Here is a 17,656-nt window from a genome sequence, read left to right on the forward strand (position 1 = left end):
CCCACAACACGTGGGTATTCTGGGAGAGACAATTCAAGTTGAGATTTGAGGGGAGATATGGCCAAACCATGTGATCTGGGTATTACTTGTTTGTTTGGCATTTTCTTAAGTCATGTTACAGGATCTTGCATTTGGGTCCTTGATTCATATTGCTAACTCGTGGTCACATGATCATCTTTAATCTAGTAGTAATTACCTTGAGCCTATCCTCCAATGAGCAGGTTAATAAAAATGTAAATATGGCCGGGCACGGTGGCTCAAGCCTGTAATCCCAGCACTTTGGGAGGCCGAGGCGGGTGGATCACGAGGTCAAGAGATCGAGACCATCCTGGTCAACATGGTGAAACCCCGTCTCTACTAATACAAAAAAAAATTAGCTGGGCACGGTGGCGCGTGCCTGTAATCCCAGCTACTCAGGAGGCTGAGGCAGGAGAATTGCCTGAACCCAGGAGGCAGAGATTGCGGTGAGCCGAGATCGCGCCATTGCGCTCCAGCCTGGGTATCAAGAGCGAAACTCCGTCTCAAAAAAAAAAAAAAAAAAAAAAATGTAAATATAAATGATTCAGAATTTCCAGAAGGGAGCTAGTTATTTGCCAGCAAGATAGATGGAAGAATAAAATTGGTTGCCTCTTGTTTTTTCAACATACTTAATAGATACTTGCAAGAGCCTAGGGTTATTAATTAAATGTCTACTTGAATGACAGTACATACCTAATGCAATACTCATACTTAAAGAGTTGTCAAGTTCAAAAACTCCTCTAACTTGTAATGATTTTCTGTTCATGATTATCTTTTTATAGAATTTGAATCTCTGAGTTTTAAGGGGAAATTTTTGTGTGTTTTTTTTTTTTTTTTGCCATTGAATACTTATAAAACAGCTAAGCCACTGCTTTCATAATTTGGTATTATTTAAACTCTTCTGTTTTGCCTAAGACCTTTTTTGTTTGGGCATAAAATGAAAATTGGAAATCACCATTCTTGTGTCATTGTATAAATCTATGATTACTACAGTTGATTTCATCCCCATGTGATTTCAATTACATTTTATCACTATTACAATAACCATGAAATGTATTTTTTCAGCCGCTGAAAATGTGCCTTATGTGTATGACTTACCGGATGCCTCTGCTTTGATATTCCACAGATATCTCAAACCTCAGTAAGTTTTTAACTGAGCCTTTCCCAAGCCCTCTTCTCCACATTTAATGTTATCAAAATCTCATCATTCATCCATGCCAGAAATTAAGAGTTACTAGAATTTTCCTCTTCTTCCCCTCTCATAAGAAATCAGTCGGGAGTCATGATGAGTCTATTTCTAAAATATCACTGGAATCTGCTCCGTCTTCTCCACTCCTACTAGCACTGCCCTAATTCAGAATGACTTGCCAGAATTACCAAAACAACTTCCTCAATATTATATCTGTGCTTCTGACATGCCTCACAAGTTCTTTCTTTATAATGCTACTATTACATTTTAAAATTAAAATTTAATCACGACATTCCTGCTTAAAAATCCTCAAATCTATAAGAACCCAAATTCCTTACTATGACTTACAAGACTATGATGACAACAGCTCCTATGTACAAAATGCCTTTCTGTCTTTTCATAATAATACAATTACAGCTGGGAAGGGGTTATCCGGCCAACTCCCTTATGATATTATAATCCCCATAACCTAGCCACCAGGAGAGGTCATGAGAATAGTCTCACCAATGGCAGGACAGCAGGAGTGAACTGTGCTACTTACTGGTTCAGACCTTAAAGTCAAAGTCTTGGGCACAGCCACCCAGGCATGATCACACAGATGAGAGCCTTGAGATGAACAGAGTCTGATCCAGGAATCACTCTGTAGAAGAGAATTGCTAGTGGACCTGTAGCAGCAACCCTGAACTATTCCTTGAGAGAGAAAAACTTTTATTGTGTTTGTGCTATTATGTCTTGAGGCATTTTTTCCTACCATAGTTTAGCTCATCTCAATACAAAACCTTTTATAATTCAATCCTTAATTACCTTTCCAACTTCATGTTTTACCAATTTTCAATTCTTCATATGTATCCTAAGCTCCAGCCTTACCAGACTATTTAAAGTTCCATAGATAAGCAATACTCGCTATTGCATTTATGCCTTGGTTTCTGCTGTCCTATCCACAGGGTTATACCCTCTCCTTAAGGCTGGGTCAAGCATCACTACACTGGAAAATTTCTCTTGTTATGGGTGGATTGTGCTCCCCACACCCCATATGTGTGTTGAAGACCTAACTCCTAGTGTCTTAGAATGTGACTGTACTTGCAGATAGGGCCTTTAAATAAGTAATTAGGTTAAAGTAGGTCTTCAGGATGGGCCTTAATCCAATTTGACTAGTATCCTTTTAAGAAAAGGAAAGTTGAGCATACAGAGAGAGACAAGGGACGTGCAGGCACAGGACACAGAAAGAAGGTGTTCACCTACAAGCCAAAGAGAGAAGCCACAAACAAAACTAAGCGTGCTAACATGTTGATTTTAGACTTTTCACCTCCAGGACTGTGGGAATATAAATTTCTAAGTCACCCAGTCTGTGTGTATTTTGTATGGCAGCCCTAGTAAACTAATATACCCCTTGAGGCAGGATGTTTTCTTCTCTGCAATTTCGTAGCATCCTGAGCATATCCCATTTATCACTTATCATTGCTGTTTTTCAATCTGATTTACTTCTCTGTCTCCTTAACTAGTTTGTCGGCCTTTGAGGGAAAGTGACTTTGTGTATAAATCTGCTGCCTTAACTCCCGACAACATGTTTGGAAATTCATAAGAAATGGATAAATGTTCTTTAGAATGGATTAATTTCTTTCCCACAACTTGCAACTTGCCAGTTGCCAGTTTGTTTTCTAGCTTCTTTACAGACACGGCCAGGATGACAATCACGTAGCCTGATTTTGATACAAGATTTCATTATTGGAGACTGATTTGCCATTTTTCATATTGCTGTGTGGACACTGTTTAAATATATAGTTTCTATACCTTTGCAGATTTACTGAAGTCCGGAAGATAAAGACGGATTTTATGGCAGGAACAAGATCTTCTGTCAGTAAGGTTGGTTGTGACGTTGCAGTGGAGTGCTTTTGGTATTTTGTCAACATTACAATAGGCTTCTTTTTCCAATAATTACCCCCAAACCAAGCAGTTGGTTTAACCTAGTCTCTATCTAGTCTCTATGTCACACTTAGTTGGACAAAAGTATGATACACTAGATACAAGTTTGACTAATAAGAATATTTTTTCCACAAATCTTGAATTAAGAGTGAAAGAAACTAATTTTGATCTCTTCTGAGTGGCTAAAACTGAGAATTGTTGAGTAATCATGTGCATTGAGAAGTAGGGATATTTGACTGAAGACAGAGAAATATCCCAACTACAGCTGAGAGAGAGAGAGAGAGAGAGAGAGAGATGTATTACCAATTAGTTTTCATTTTCTCATTTCAGTTCCTTATGAACCCTCCTTGCTCTTGGGTTCCATGAGATTTTTATATTAAATTTCATTTGGTTTAAGCTGAAATGAATTTCTGTCATTTGCAATAAAAAGAGTTCTTGCTTAAATCAATTAGATAGTATAGTTGACATATGTAATTTTTGATCACTCAAGTCATTCTTCCTTGATTCTAGTAATAATGATTCTATCATCATTTTTGGAGCAACTATCCTCTATTCTAGTCTAAAAGGTTCATTAGGGTCAAGCCTAGTGCAAGGTAATTAACTCAAGAAGAGACATAGAGATGTATGACCTAAACTAGGTCAATAACTCTATCAGCAATATTTGCTGGAAATTCTGAGAAATTAAGAGAAGTTGAAGTAATTTTTTTCCCACCAAAATTTCTCAAATAGTAAAGACAACAGCCTGAAGCTCCTGTTTGCCATGTTACCACCATGAAAAGAGTACCTTTCTGAGAATGAAACCAGTACAGAAGAAGTCAGGACAAAAGACAGAAAAACTCACATTCTTCGCAATCATTTAAGCACCAAGATCCATCCATTTCTGAAATCCTAGACTTTTCAGTTATTTCATCAATAAATGCCATTTTTTAAATCTGAGTTTTGTTGTTTTTTGAAACAAAAAATCCAGATAAACATGGATAGTGTTTCTTTGTATGTCTTTGAGCTGGTGAAGTTTTATTACGTATACCTAGCACCAAATTGAATGCTTAACACTGTAACCGAAGTAAGTGGATGCTCAAGAACTATCTGCTGATGCTGAATGAAGATGACAAATGCTACCTATTGTGCCATTTGTCGATATGTCTTTTTATAGCCTTATCTCTTCATCAAAAGTACCAAATCCGTGCTCTATCATCTGTGGATTTTCATCAGAGAAATTAGGTGAAAAGGGTTTTGAGTCCTTGCCACCAGAGCCAATCAGAATATTTGTCTCCCAAAGGCCAAATCCTAAGAAGATTTTCCCTCCTCATCTTAGTATCTCCATTTTAATGAGAACCTCTCGTCTGAACCAGTGTAGTAGCCTGCTGAGAGGTCTCCATGTCTCCAGATTGTTTCTTCTCAATCTGTTGGGGAGCTTAAATAACTTGATTAAAGTCCTGTAGTTAGCTAGTGGCTGAGGAACTATTCAAACCCACAGGGCTTGACTTCAAAATCTTTGCTTTATTTCCCTACTATTACACATATTACATCCCTTCACAATATAATTCTTATATTTTCTGAGCTGAAAAACAAACTGGACATGGCCCCTTTGAACTTGGAGTGACTAGTAACAGTGAGACAAAACCTGATCCAAGAAAATGTACCAAAAGACACCCATGTTGTTCTTACGGCTTTGCAGTTTTGTGAAAAGGAACACAGGAGATTTTACTCTCATTTAGAACTGTCAGTCATGGCTTTAGCTTGAAAATGCCTGCTTTCAAATTCACATGGTGTCTCTGTCTACCAGGCATATGTCTATGCATATGAAATGCAGAGAAAGTAACTCTACTAGACTAAACTGGGTTGCATTCCAGACACTAGGAGTCATGGGATAACAGATCTTATACAACCTAATAGGACTTGATTTGGCACAGGTAAAGGTTTTTAATGAAAATTTACTTTCTCATATATTGGTTGAGACTGAACAGATCTAGCTATATATTGCTTAAATTTGCTTCATGTCAAGTTAAGAAGAAAACACTCATAAAGCAGCCATTCCTTCTTAACAGAAAAAAGCTATTTTTATCTTTTGGAATACTAGTTTAAGGAAGTACATCAAGAAAACCTTTAACATTTTTTTAAAATCTCATTTTATGACATAAATTGAAAGCATATTTCTTATTTTGGAGAAGGCATCACTGATATACATAAACTTAATACGATTCCTTACACTCTAACCTAAAATCTCTGCCTAGGGTCCATTATTGTGAATTCCTCAGAAGCCAGAGAATACAAAACAGTATTTAAGTAAGATGGAGGTAGATACAGCAATGCAAAGTTAAATATTTTAAGTGCACAGCTAACATTGCATCAGGCTTTATGCAAAGAAGATTCTGAAATGACTTTTAGTTATTTCATGATTTTCATTGAAATGGTAGCCATTATAGGATAAGACAGAAATAAAGAGGATTCTTAAGATTCTTTATTTTTCTGTTTTCCCTAGTGCCCTCACAGGTGAAGTCCCTGAGGTCCCTCACCTGTAGAGTCAGATATCTCTGGATTTAAGTCCCAGCTCCACCACGTATCACTTTCATGAATTTACGCAAGTTACTTAGTTTCCTCCTTTATTTATCATACACTTGCCTAGCAATTTCCTGGCCCTGTTTGAAGCTCTTTATACTCTTGGAAAGCTGAAAATGTGAGCACTGTCATCACTCCCAGTTTATAAGTGAAGTGGGTTACAGACAGAGTTTAAGCAAATTTCCCCAAATAGATGATAACAAAATCAGTAAGAACCAGAAGACAGACCCAGGAAACATGGTTCTGCAGTATATGCTGTTTACCACTACTTAACCTGCCATCCTAAACTATGGTAAGTAATAAAATAATCTTGCTTCCTCCTGGCTGTGGTGAGGTTTCATTGAGATAATCTGCATAAAACATCTTACGTGTTAACAGGCAGGCTTATAGTAATCCAGTCTGCAGAGTCTGGAATTAAGTCTGCTGCTGTAAAGCTGGTGTATCTGGTAGGACCTGGGTGTTCATGGACCCACCACACCAAAAAGATCTCCAATAGTCCACTCAACTGGCACAGTTTGCCCACTGGGACTTCTGCTATAGGTTTTCTATTTGACACTTCTATTTCTAATAGGACTGTGGCCCAGAACTAACCTTCAGCTCATTTGGCTGGGGTCCTGACTATCTGCGTTCTAGGAATCAGACATGTCTGCTCATAGTCTTTGTTCCCGGTTCTGCTATACTTTATTTTCACTGGTTGATTTGCCTATGCATGTCCTTAAGCAGGCTTGTAACGTTTCCAGGTATAACCACATAAGTAGGTTTTCAGTGACCTAGAATAGCATGGTACATTAGAAAAGGAATAAACTCAAGGGTTCCAGGACTAGGTTTGAATCTCAGCCTCAGCACTGTGTTCTTGAGGAAGTCAGTGACCTGCTCTGTGCCTTAGTTTTCCTCATCAGTAAAAATAGGGGTAAAAATTCTTACTCTCAGTGTCACTGTTAGAATTAAACATGGTATCATCTGTGGATAATCTAACACCATGTTTAAACTAAAGTAGGGGATATGGTTTGGCTGTGTCCCCACTGAAATTTCAACTTGAATTATATCTCCCAGAATTTCCGTGGGTTATGGGAGAGACACAGTGGGAGGTAATTGAATCATGGGGGTCAGTCTTTCGCGTGCTATTCTCATGATAGTAAATAAGCCTCACAAGATCTGATGGGTTTATCATGGGTCTGCTTTTGCTTTCTAATTTTCTTTTGCTACCACCATGTAAGAAGTGCCTTTTGTCTCCCACCATGATTCTGATACTCCCCAGCCATGTGGAACTGTAAGTCTAATTAAACCTCTTTTTCTTCCCAGTCTTGGGTATGCCTTCTTCAGCAGTGTAAAAATGAATTATTACAATAGGTATGCAACAAATTTTTCTTTCTCTCATTTTCTGAAAGTAAAGGAGAGCTCCATATGTCTGGAAAAATAATTCAAATTAACCTTCACATTGGACAATGCACAAACTCAGGCTTTCCCACTGCTGTAGACTTGGGTTGCTAAGCTTCAGGTTACATTGCTGAGACATTAAAGCTGTTGTGGTCTGAATTTCTGGCATCATTGTTGAGTACTGGCAACTAAAATGAACAATGTGACATGATTTAGAAACTTTGTTACATGCTATACACTTGTTTGCCTATGTATACATTTTCTAAAAGTGTATACGTATATGTGCTATGTTTTGTTTTGTTTTGATAGGATGTATGGGTGTTTGTGCTTGGGAATCCTAAGAAACAAAATCTAAAAAAAAATTATTTGTAGTAATCAAAACATAATTAAGTGCTAGAGAGCACAGTCATGGATTTCATCATAGTGAGTGTGATAGAATGATAGAGGTTTCCTGTAATGCCTTAAAAAGAACCTGTATCTCACTTCACTGCATAGGGACAGTAACTGGTATTACATAAAACCAACATGCTGCAAAACTGGACATGAGTCTTTGAACTTTATATGTAGCCACTGATATGCTTTGGCTGTATCCCCAAATCTCAGCTTGAATTTTACGTTGTAGGGATCTGGTGGGAGGCCATTGAATCATGGAAGTGTTTCTCTCCATGCCGGTCTCATGATAGTGAGTGAGTTCTCGTAAGATCTGACGGTTTTATAAGGGGCTTTTCCCCATCCCACTTTGCTCTGCACTGCTCCTTGCTGCCACCATGTGAAGAATAAAGTGTTTGCTTCCCCTTTCCTGAGGCTTCCCTAGCTCTGTGGAACTGTGAGTCAATGAAACCTCTTTCCTTTATAATTTACCCAGTCTCATCAGATCTTTATAGCAGCCTGTGAACTAACTAATACAGCCACTAATTTGAAACTGGCTGCATACCAATTTGCAGTCATAATGGAAATGGAGAGGCATAATCTAATCACCGAGACTTGAGTCTCGCATGTATAATAACTCCATATGCCATTAGTTTAGCAAGTGTGTTTGATTTCATGTACTTCATTACTTGTACAAGATATTTTTTTAATTATGTAGAAACAGATGAGCATGTTTCACTGAAGCAGGTTTTGCATTAACTGAAAAGAAAAATGACCAGAGGCATTTCATCTGAATTGTGAATGGTTTCTCAAATGGGTATACATTCTTGGCTTGATGAGGGTTATGAGTTCTTGCTTCAAGTGCCTGAAAGTTTAATTGAATATTCTGATCTTGGTCAAATTGGGACCTATGGAATGGAATTTGTGAAATCTTCATCATAGTTACTGCATTTTCATGATGATATTGCAACTATAGGTATATTATAAAACTTCACACATTTTCTTTCCATTTTCTTGTTAGTCTGAAGCATATGCATCAGGTTCAATTCTCAAGTCTTGAGTAAAAATATCAGAAAAGGCTCCTTGTAGCTTATTGTCATTAAGTAAACACATTTCCTGAAGAGATCTCTACCCTGGCCTCTGCACCCCAAACATGGATAAAGGAAGACCATGGAAAGGCAGTGAAAAAGCTATACAGGTAAGATGCCAGCTCATGTTTGGCATCCATTCAAATATATTAGCTTAAGATATTATAATAGTACTAGGAAGTATCTTTAATGAGGGTATCCCAACTCTCTGGCATTCTTTGCTGCAACTCAGCCTGTTCTCTTTAAATGTTTCTCACAAGATAGGGGTCAGGTGCTGCCTTACAGGAAGAACCAAAGCCTATCTGTGATCTGCACTGCTTCCGCCAATCCTATTCTCTCTGTGGATGAATCTCCTCTACAAATGTTCTCTCTAGCCAGATGTCATAAAGAAAAAGAAAGAATGAATTAGAGCATGCTTCTCAAAGGTTCTGGCTAGTATTAAAATACTTTCTTAGAGTTAAATATTGGACTGGATTCAAATACAGTTTGCATTCTATTCACAGAGCTCCTCCATTATCTCCTCCATTGTCTCTTCATGTGTGGAGTAAAGAAGTGTCAGGAAAAGTTTCTGGAGGGGGAAGGGAGTTACACACACCCACACATGTGCACACACACACATCTACGGGTAAATATGCAAAAGATTTGTTTCTTATAAAACAATAGGAACAATCTAAGTTTCTGGGGTTAAGGTCTCCTCCCTTAAGAATTTAGTATTTCATAATTTTCTGTGTACAAAATGCAGTTTCACATTGCCTATGCTCTAAATTGCTTTCAGATGTTGAACAAAAGAAATAATCAAGCAACATGAAATTAATTCCACATCTCTAAGTTGTCTAAAGGGATTAAGCTCCTCCTCTTAAAGTGTCCCACAGCACCAGAGAATACTTGAGACACTGAATAGGAAAGGAAGAATATTCTAGACAGAAGGAGTAGCAAGTTTAAACCTGGAGTTAAGAAATATAAAATAGTCCAAAAGAGTACAGTTCAAGGGAAAGAGAAATAATGAAGTTAGACAAATGGTAAAGGTCATGATGGATTTTTGTAAGCCTTGTGAAAGAGTCTGGAAAGTAATGAAATGCATCATTAACTACAAAGAAAGAAACATCGAGGACATTTTTACTGAGATTTAGCTTGTCAAACAATTTTATAGACACTTGAGGCAGTCCAGTTTGGGTTGCTCAGATATTTCATTTATAGAGAGAGATACTGATGATGGCACAGGTAGGTGAAGGTCTAGATACTCTGGGACAGCACTGTTCAATACCACTTTCTATACTGTCCAATATGATTACCAGTAGTTACATGAGGCTACCAAGAACTTGAAATGTGGCTAACATAATGGTGATTTCATTTAAGGCACTGGTTAGTGGAGAAAAACAGAGAGACACTTTCTGGGGATTAGTGGCTGGGAATATGGGCGGAACTCCAAAACTCACTCTGCAAATCCAGAGCAACATTAAGAATATGGCCAAGTTCAGTGAATGTGGGACATAACACATCTAAAGAGTAAATGTGTCAAAGTCCAAGAGGCAAATTCCCAGCACACACTGGCAGGAATTAGGGAGTGAAGGAAGACATGAAGAAGGGTGAGAAAAATGTTAAACTTGATTTGTTAGAGTTATTTCAGAAGGTACAGAGTGTGATCTCCGTGGACTGACTTTCAGTGGTCTTAAGCAAGAAACAGACTGAAGTAAACAACCTATTGTATATGAAGGGATTAACTAACCGAGAGGAAAGCAAAGTTAAAGACATTCTGAGTGCCTTACTTCTTGAGCATCTGGAACTATCAGCTGTCTAATAGTTAATATTTTCCACCCCAAACTGAAAGCCATTTACAGATGAATTTTTGTCAGAACTATGAAAGATTCCTCTAAAATAAACACTTGTTTCTGTGCCCACAGACCTAGACTCTAAAATAATTCAGGCAACTGATTAAAAAGAATGGAGGCGTTCCAGTAGGCCAGCAGGACTAATTCCTTCCCTTCACTGGGTCACAGTTTCCTCCTAAGTAAATGACAGGGTGGGTTTACTCACCTTTCAGGGGAAAAAAGGAGCAAGCTGTATTGGCAATCTACTGCTTTCAAACAAAATCAGACTAAAAACATGTAAGAAAGTCAAATATGTCAAAGATAATGTATTTTAGCCGGACGCGGTGGCTCATGCCTGTAATCCCAGCACTTTGGGAGGCCGAGGTGGGTGGATCACGAGGTCAAGAGATCGAGACCATCCTGGTCAACATGGTGAAACCCCGTCTCTATTAAAAATACAAAAAATTAGCTGGGCATGGTGGCGCGTGCCTGTAATCCCAGCTACTCAGGAGGCTGAGGCAGGAGAATTGCCTGAACCCAGGAGGCGGAGGTTGCGGTGAGCCAAGATCGCGCCATTGCACTCCAGCCTGGGTAACAAGAGCGAAACTCCGTCTCAAAAAAAAAAAAAAGAAAAAAAAAGGATAATGTATTTTAGAGTGAGGATTCTGTTCTACAGAGAGCTAAAACTGATTTAAATTTTATAAATATGCCTCTCCTTTTAAATGTAATACCTAAAAAATTCTAGCATTTTATGCTATTCCTTTTTTTTTTTTTTTTTGAGACTAAGTCTTACTCTGTTGCCCAGGCTTGCGTGCAGTGGCATGATCTTGGCTCATTGCAACCTCCGCCTCCCAGGTTTAAGCGATTCTCTCACCTCAGCCTCCTGAGTAGCTGGGATTACAGGTGCCCGCCACCACGCCTGGCTAATTTTCGTTGCTGTTGTTGTTATTTAGTAGAGATGGGGTTTCACCATGTTGACCAGGCTGGTCTAAAACCCCTGACCTTAAGTTATCTGCCTGCCTCAAGCTCCAAAGTGCTGGGATTATAAGCGTGAACCACCGCACCAGGCCCATTTCATCTATTCTTTAAACTTAGTGTTTCCTTTGTAAATGAAGACACTAATAATCAGTTTAATTTTAATGTGTCCAATAGAAACTAAATGTTAACCATCCACTGCGTGCTTAATTACTTTTACCTTTGTCTTAACTCTGCTGTTCCTTACCCTAACTTTTTATAACTAGTTTCTGCATTTTTCCATCTTCATTTTCACCCATTTTTGAATAATGAAGAAAATAACAATAAAGTATTAAAATAATTTTTTAACACCATTGTTCAAGACAAACTTACAGCTACTGTATAACGTATAAAAAGAAATCATAAGAAACAAACATTTGTCTGCTGATTACAAACCTCTAAATTTGGTGTAGGAAAGGTCATGTAAGAGTTTCAGTGCATAATTCACAAAAACATAGATATGTTTAAAAAGAAATGTATCAAATCCAAGAACAAGCTCTTCTGTTCCCTGTACTTCATTATCTTTGCCTTTTAGTTTACATTTCTAGGATATTTGCATATGATGGGGAAACATGCTAGTATACCTTCTGCAGGGAAATGTATGGAGTGGAAGAAATGGAGATTGATTGGGCAGGACTGGTAAAGAAAAGGAAAAGAATAACAATATTAACTGAGCACTACCCAGGTACATAAAGATGCACTTAATTATCTCACATATTCTTCACAGCAATTCCTTCATTCATTACACAAATATTTCCCTAGCACCCCCACATGCGCCAGACACTGCGCTTGGTAGATTCAAGGACAGACAAGACAAAGCCTGTCTCTGCCCTTGGGAAACTCATATTCTAATGTAGAAAACAAAAGGTAAACAGACAAACAGAAACAAATTAGTAAATAGGATAGGCACCATGAAGGAACCAAATGAGCTGAGACAGTAAATAATAGAGGAATCTATGGTAGATAGAAATATCAAGAAAAAATGCTTTGAGAGAAAGTGCTTAAGCCGTTAACCAAAGGAAGAAACAGAGCTGTAGCATGCAGGAGGTAGGGGAAAGAGTGGGATAGCATGTGCAAAGGACCTGGGGCAGGAAAGATCCTTATGTCTGTGAGTAATGAGTGGGTGGGTGGTGGCAAGAAGAGAAGTATTAGCAGCAGGTGTGGTGGTCTAGCTGAGAAATGAGTTTTGCTGATTAGGAGTTTTAGAGATGGAGAGAAGTGATACAAGTTTTAGAGATGGAGGGAAGTACAAGATATATTTTGAAGGTAGAGTCAACAGTACTTGCCACATTTACTTATTAATATTCTCACATAACAGACGAGAAATGGCCAGAAAGATTAAGAATTAATTAAAGCTCTTGTAGTAAGTAACCTCATATAGGCTTATGAACCCTGACTTCCTCAAAGCCCCTCTACTACATCACGCTTCCTAGATCTGTTAATTCAATGTCAATGTAGGTTTCATAGAGTCTTAAAAGTGGAATTTTTTCCCAGTCTAATTACTTTGAATTAGAATGTGTTTTAATAAAACGAACAAATTACAGATTTTCAGTTCACAAATCCATAACTTTATGTCACTGACATAACTTTCATAAATTCTGCAAACACCCCTGACATATTTCTTCTGGACCAAATATCAAAATATTTTTGAATTTCTTCTAGAGATCCACTACATTACCACCAGGCATACAAGGAGTTTTCTGTTGATTAAAGCAGCAGTCTTAGCAATTCTGAACCATGTGCTATTCTTACCATAAGTCTAAATTGGGCAGTTCGAGTGACCAAGCAGTTTGTTCTGCTTTGCTAAAAATATGCCCATGTCTGCCCAAATGGCCCAGCTTGCTGGTAATCTCCCACCTTTTCAAGTCCATCAACACATGAAAAATGCTCAAAATAAGCAGAGATTAGAGTCACAAACTCGGCTGGAGGAGCTTGCTTTTTTAAAACACAGCACTCCTGTAGTTATTTTCTTCATTTTTACTCTGTCTTTACTGTTGAGATTCTGGTGTACACATTAATGCTGCTCACCAGTACCTCCGTTTCTCCTGTTCCAACACATGGTAGGTTTGTACATGCTCATCATGTGCAGCTGCCCTCTGTATCTGGGGGTTCTGCAAACTGAAGATTAACTAACCACAGATCAAAAATATTGAGAAAAGAAAACAATAAAAAAAATATAAAAATAAAATAGTACAAATAAAAACTCAGTATAGTATAACAACTATTTATATAACATTTACATTGTATGAGGTATTATAAGTAATCCAGAGATGATTTAAAATGTATAGGTGAAAAATAAATAAATAGATAAATAAAATAAAATGTACAGGAAGATGTGCATAGGTTATATGTAAATATGACTGTAATTCATATAAGGGATTTGAGTCCTGGGATTTTGATATGCGGGAAGTGTAACTAATTCCCTGTAGACACCGAGGAACAACTGTGCTTCTTTAGGTTGGCATCACATAATACTTGCTCTGGAAGTATCTAAGAGCTGCCATGCAATTCTTCCCTTCTGTTGTGCTCTGGGGTCTAGTGAGCTTGAAGCCTCCAATAGCCTGAGTCTCTAATGAGGATGATGTGCCAGGTCCCCACAGCTGATCCCCAGAAGACATGTTATATGAGGGCAAAGACCTTTGATCATTTTTAAATGCTAAGATTTGGGGATTTGTTGTTGCTGCTGCAGCTACTGTATAACCTAATCTTCATGACTGGGATAGGTTCCTTCACATTCTTGATAGGAAGGAAAATACAAATTTTCAAATTAAAGAAATATGGCAAACAGTATAGTTGGCAGAAAGTGAAGGGGTTTGGATTTAAATGCAACTGGTTTTGATACTGTCTTTGCCCTTGCCCTCTGAGCCTTCTTTTTCTCATCTGAAAAAGCGTAATAACAGTATAAGTTGGCTATAATTTAATATTCAAAGTTCCCAGCAGGATGCTAAACCAAAGATGATGTTCAGTGAAAATAGCTAGTTTTGTGAGGGGTAACGGTAAACAGACTAAAAGTGTGTCAAAAGATAAGCCACGTAGGCATGACTGAATCTGCAGAGACTGTAGAAATGACTGTAGAACACTGTCATTCAACCCCTCGGTTCTGACTATCAAGCCTCTCTTAGTTGTGGGCATGCCTTTCTGTCTCTTCTGTGTACAGCTCATGCTTTCTCTACCCTGTTCCCACTCCTCTGTCACAAACTGCTCCCAGGAAATTAAATAGAAATCACTCACTAAGATAGCTGCACTTTAACAGGAATTAAGTTAAAGGGCTAAAGCGCCAACTTAGTATTTTAACGCTTAGGTGGAAAGACAGTGGACATCTCTCACCTGAACCCAGGCTGGCCAAGAGGATTCATCTAACTTAATTATGCCCACTTGTTAGCTTGTTAGGTCCACTAAGCTAGGCAGGTCTCCTGGAGCAGTCTTTATAAAAGACTTTTATGAGGCTTCGTTTTGTGAAGCTGTCCAGATCTTCTGGAAGGAGTACCATTATAGTTTGGCAGGGTCTTCCACGGGGTCAGGAGTGGGGACTGGCAGTACTAGTGCCGTATGTCTACATTACTCTTGAAAACGTTCAGAGAGTCTTTGCATAGTCTCCTCATGTTAATCCTCACAGCAATACTGCAAACGGGGATTAAGACCTTTGTCGTAGATGATGGAACTAAAGCTTAAAGCTTTTAAACCATTGACCCAAATTCAGGTATATATATTTCAAAACCAGCCCATTTGATTTCAAGTCTAATATCTCGTTTTCCCTTTCACTGTTACAGTTTTCTCTGTGTGAGAAAGCAAATTCAGTAGTGTCTCTTGACAGCATTTTGCTATAATGTAATACAAATATTTCTTTTTTTATCTAGTTGAAAATTTTAAATTCTGTTTTCTACATTTAACAACTAAAAGGAAGAAAAAAACACATGAGGGTTAAAAAAGAAACTACAAATATACTATTGAAAATTAAATTAAAGTAAGGTATCCTATATTGTCATGTTTTCTGGCTAAAAATAATACCCATACTTTCAGAGAATTTTAATCTCTACCTAAATAAAAAATGAGAGAAGAAAATAGGGTAGGAAGCTAAGATTTTGTCTCATAATTTCTTTAGGAAAGTATAATTATTTTCTTATGGCTAACATAATTTCTAACATCGATTTATTTTCAGTCAGTTGTAAACTTTGGAGATATTATGAAACTTTCAGTGGAAATACAGAATTTGTAGCCAAACCTGGGTTTGAATTCTAATTCCATCACATAGATCTATAGGCCTTGAGGAAATAAGTTAATTACGTTATAATTTAAAGATGAGCCTCAAGCTTCTTATCTCTGAAATGAAAGTTTATAACGACAATCTCATAGAAAGATGGTGGCTATTACATGACATAGTGGATATAAAGCACTTATAGATTGTAAACTTTAAAAAAGGTTACTTCCCTTTTCTCTTTGCATTATATAGATTCTCAATATTCTAGAAAAAACCTGATTCTTATTCCCAAGCAATGCACAATCACATGGATTTTATTGACTTAGTAAGTATTAAAAGAGAGAAAGTGAGAGACAGAGAAGAAAGATGGAGGAAAGAAAGAAGGGGCGGAAGTCAAGCAAAGAGGAAGGGAGAGGGGGGAAATCCTGCTAAGAAAAACAATACTAAAATCAGATGGAGACATGTTCCTTCTCCAAATGATCTGATATTGTTCTGTTAGCAGAGATTGGAAGCATTTGGAGTTATCCATCCTGCCCTTGTCCTCTTTCCCCAGTAGGAAAACAGGAAATAAAAAAATATTTTATAACACTTCTGATAATATCACTAGAAATTGGTCATTCGTTCTCAAATTAGAACTTCTTGCTTGAAAGATTTTTGGCTCTGTTTGATTTTATAATTCATTCAAGGGTGGAATTGTTACAGAAATATATTCCAGGGCCACTAATCCCAGCACTATGCACAATTATACATTTATTTTTTAGACAACTGACCAGATGCCTAATGCAAACCTGAAAGACCTAAATAAATTTTTCAACACCCAGTCTAGGATTGATCTTAACTGGACTTTGGCTGTCTATGGCATTTCAAGTAGCTATTTCCAACGGCACTGAGAGGAGAGACACTACAGGTTTGGGCAGCTATCTCCACCATGAGAAAGAGTTCATTTCTTGTATAGTTTTGAACTCTGAGTGAAGTTGAAGTGTGAATTCATTACAGAATATTGCAAATGTTGTTAAGTGGATCATACTAATGCAGTTCCCTCTATATTTCCTATAATCATTTGTATATAGACAGGTACTCTAAGTAATTACAGGTATTTATATTTATAATTAGCCTTTTGAGGGAACCATTTTAAGAAAATTATCTGTTCAGTTGTATACCAAATTAGTATCAGCTGGGTGTTTGTCAAATACCACTGTGACTGGGAAAACACAGCAAGAAGCGGTGATACCAAAAGAACTTTAGAAATATGCTTGAAGTTTCATTATTTTTTCCAAAAACAGTTGCATCACTTCTTAGAACACAAGTACATGTCTTTCAAACACGATTTTTTCTTTAAAAAGTGGGGCATGGGTACACAACTAAAATGATGAAATAAAAAAGTACAGTCAATGAAATTTTACTGGCACAATGTAAAGGTCAGGATAAGACTAACAATATGTGTATTAGCAACAACACTGGACAATGTTCTGAATGATCATGAACTGCCTTTAGAGGCTTCCAAAGCACCAAGATAAATTGGTGCCAACTGGACTATGGAGTCAAGAGACCAGCAGAGGCAGCTAATCCCAAACTCAAGATGAGACTTTTGTTAATAAATGTAGGTCAGGCGCCGTGGCACACACCTGTAATCCCAATGTTTTGGGAAGCAGAAGCGGATGGATCACTTGAGACCAGGAGTTCGAGAACAGCTTGGCCAACATGGCAAAACCACCACTACTAAAAACTACAAAAATTAGCCACGTATGGTGGCCCATGCCTGTAATCCTAGCTACTCAGGAGGTTGAGTAGCTAGCCTGTAATCTTAGCTACTCAGGAGGTTGAGCCTGGGAGGCGGAGGTTGCAGTGAGCCGAGATCTTGCCACTGTACTCAAGAACAGTGACAAGAACAAGAACTCTTGTTCTGGGTGACAGAACAAGAGTCGGTCTCAAAACTAATTATAATAATAGAAGTAAAACTGTTATATTCTTGGGAAGGTTTGTCTGTATACAGGACACAATTGTAAATTAAAAGCCCCAAATAAGAAAGTCTGATTTGAGAAGGCAACAGTGAGACCACCATTACCCTCTGTTTTCAGTAATAACATCATACATCTATTTGAATGTCCCTTTG

At 37.8% G+C, this 17,656-nt stretch overlaps 1 protein-coding gene across 2 annotated transcripts in view; it reads right to left on the reverse strand.

Moving 5' to 3' along the window:
* PTGER3 (prostaglandin E receptor 3) overlaps nt 1–17,656 on the reverse strand; it is a 187,233-nt gene that overhangs the window by 74,164 nt on the left and 95,413 nt on the right. Inside the window, exon 3 of one of the 2 annotated variants that reach the window (XM_064372507.1) lies at nt 14,205–14,225. The exons of the other annotated variant lie outside the window; for it this stretch is intronic. Coding sequence (XP_064228577.1) covers nt 14,205–14,225 — 21 coding nt within the window. The remainder of the gene's footprint in view (nt 1–14,204; nt 14,226–17,656) is intronic. 2 annotated transcript variants of the gene reach the window in all.

Source organism: Aotus nancymaae, unplaced genomic scaffold (genome assembly GCF_030222135.1).
Source record: "Aotus nancymaae isolate 86718 unplaced genomic scaffold, 86718_ANA_hifiasm-v0.15.2.pri h1tg000007l, whole genome shotgun sequence".
NCBI lineage: Eukaryota > Metazoa > Chordata > Mammalia > Primates > Aotidae > Aotus > Aotus nancymaae.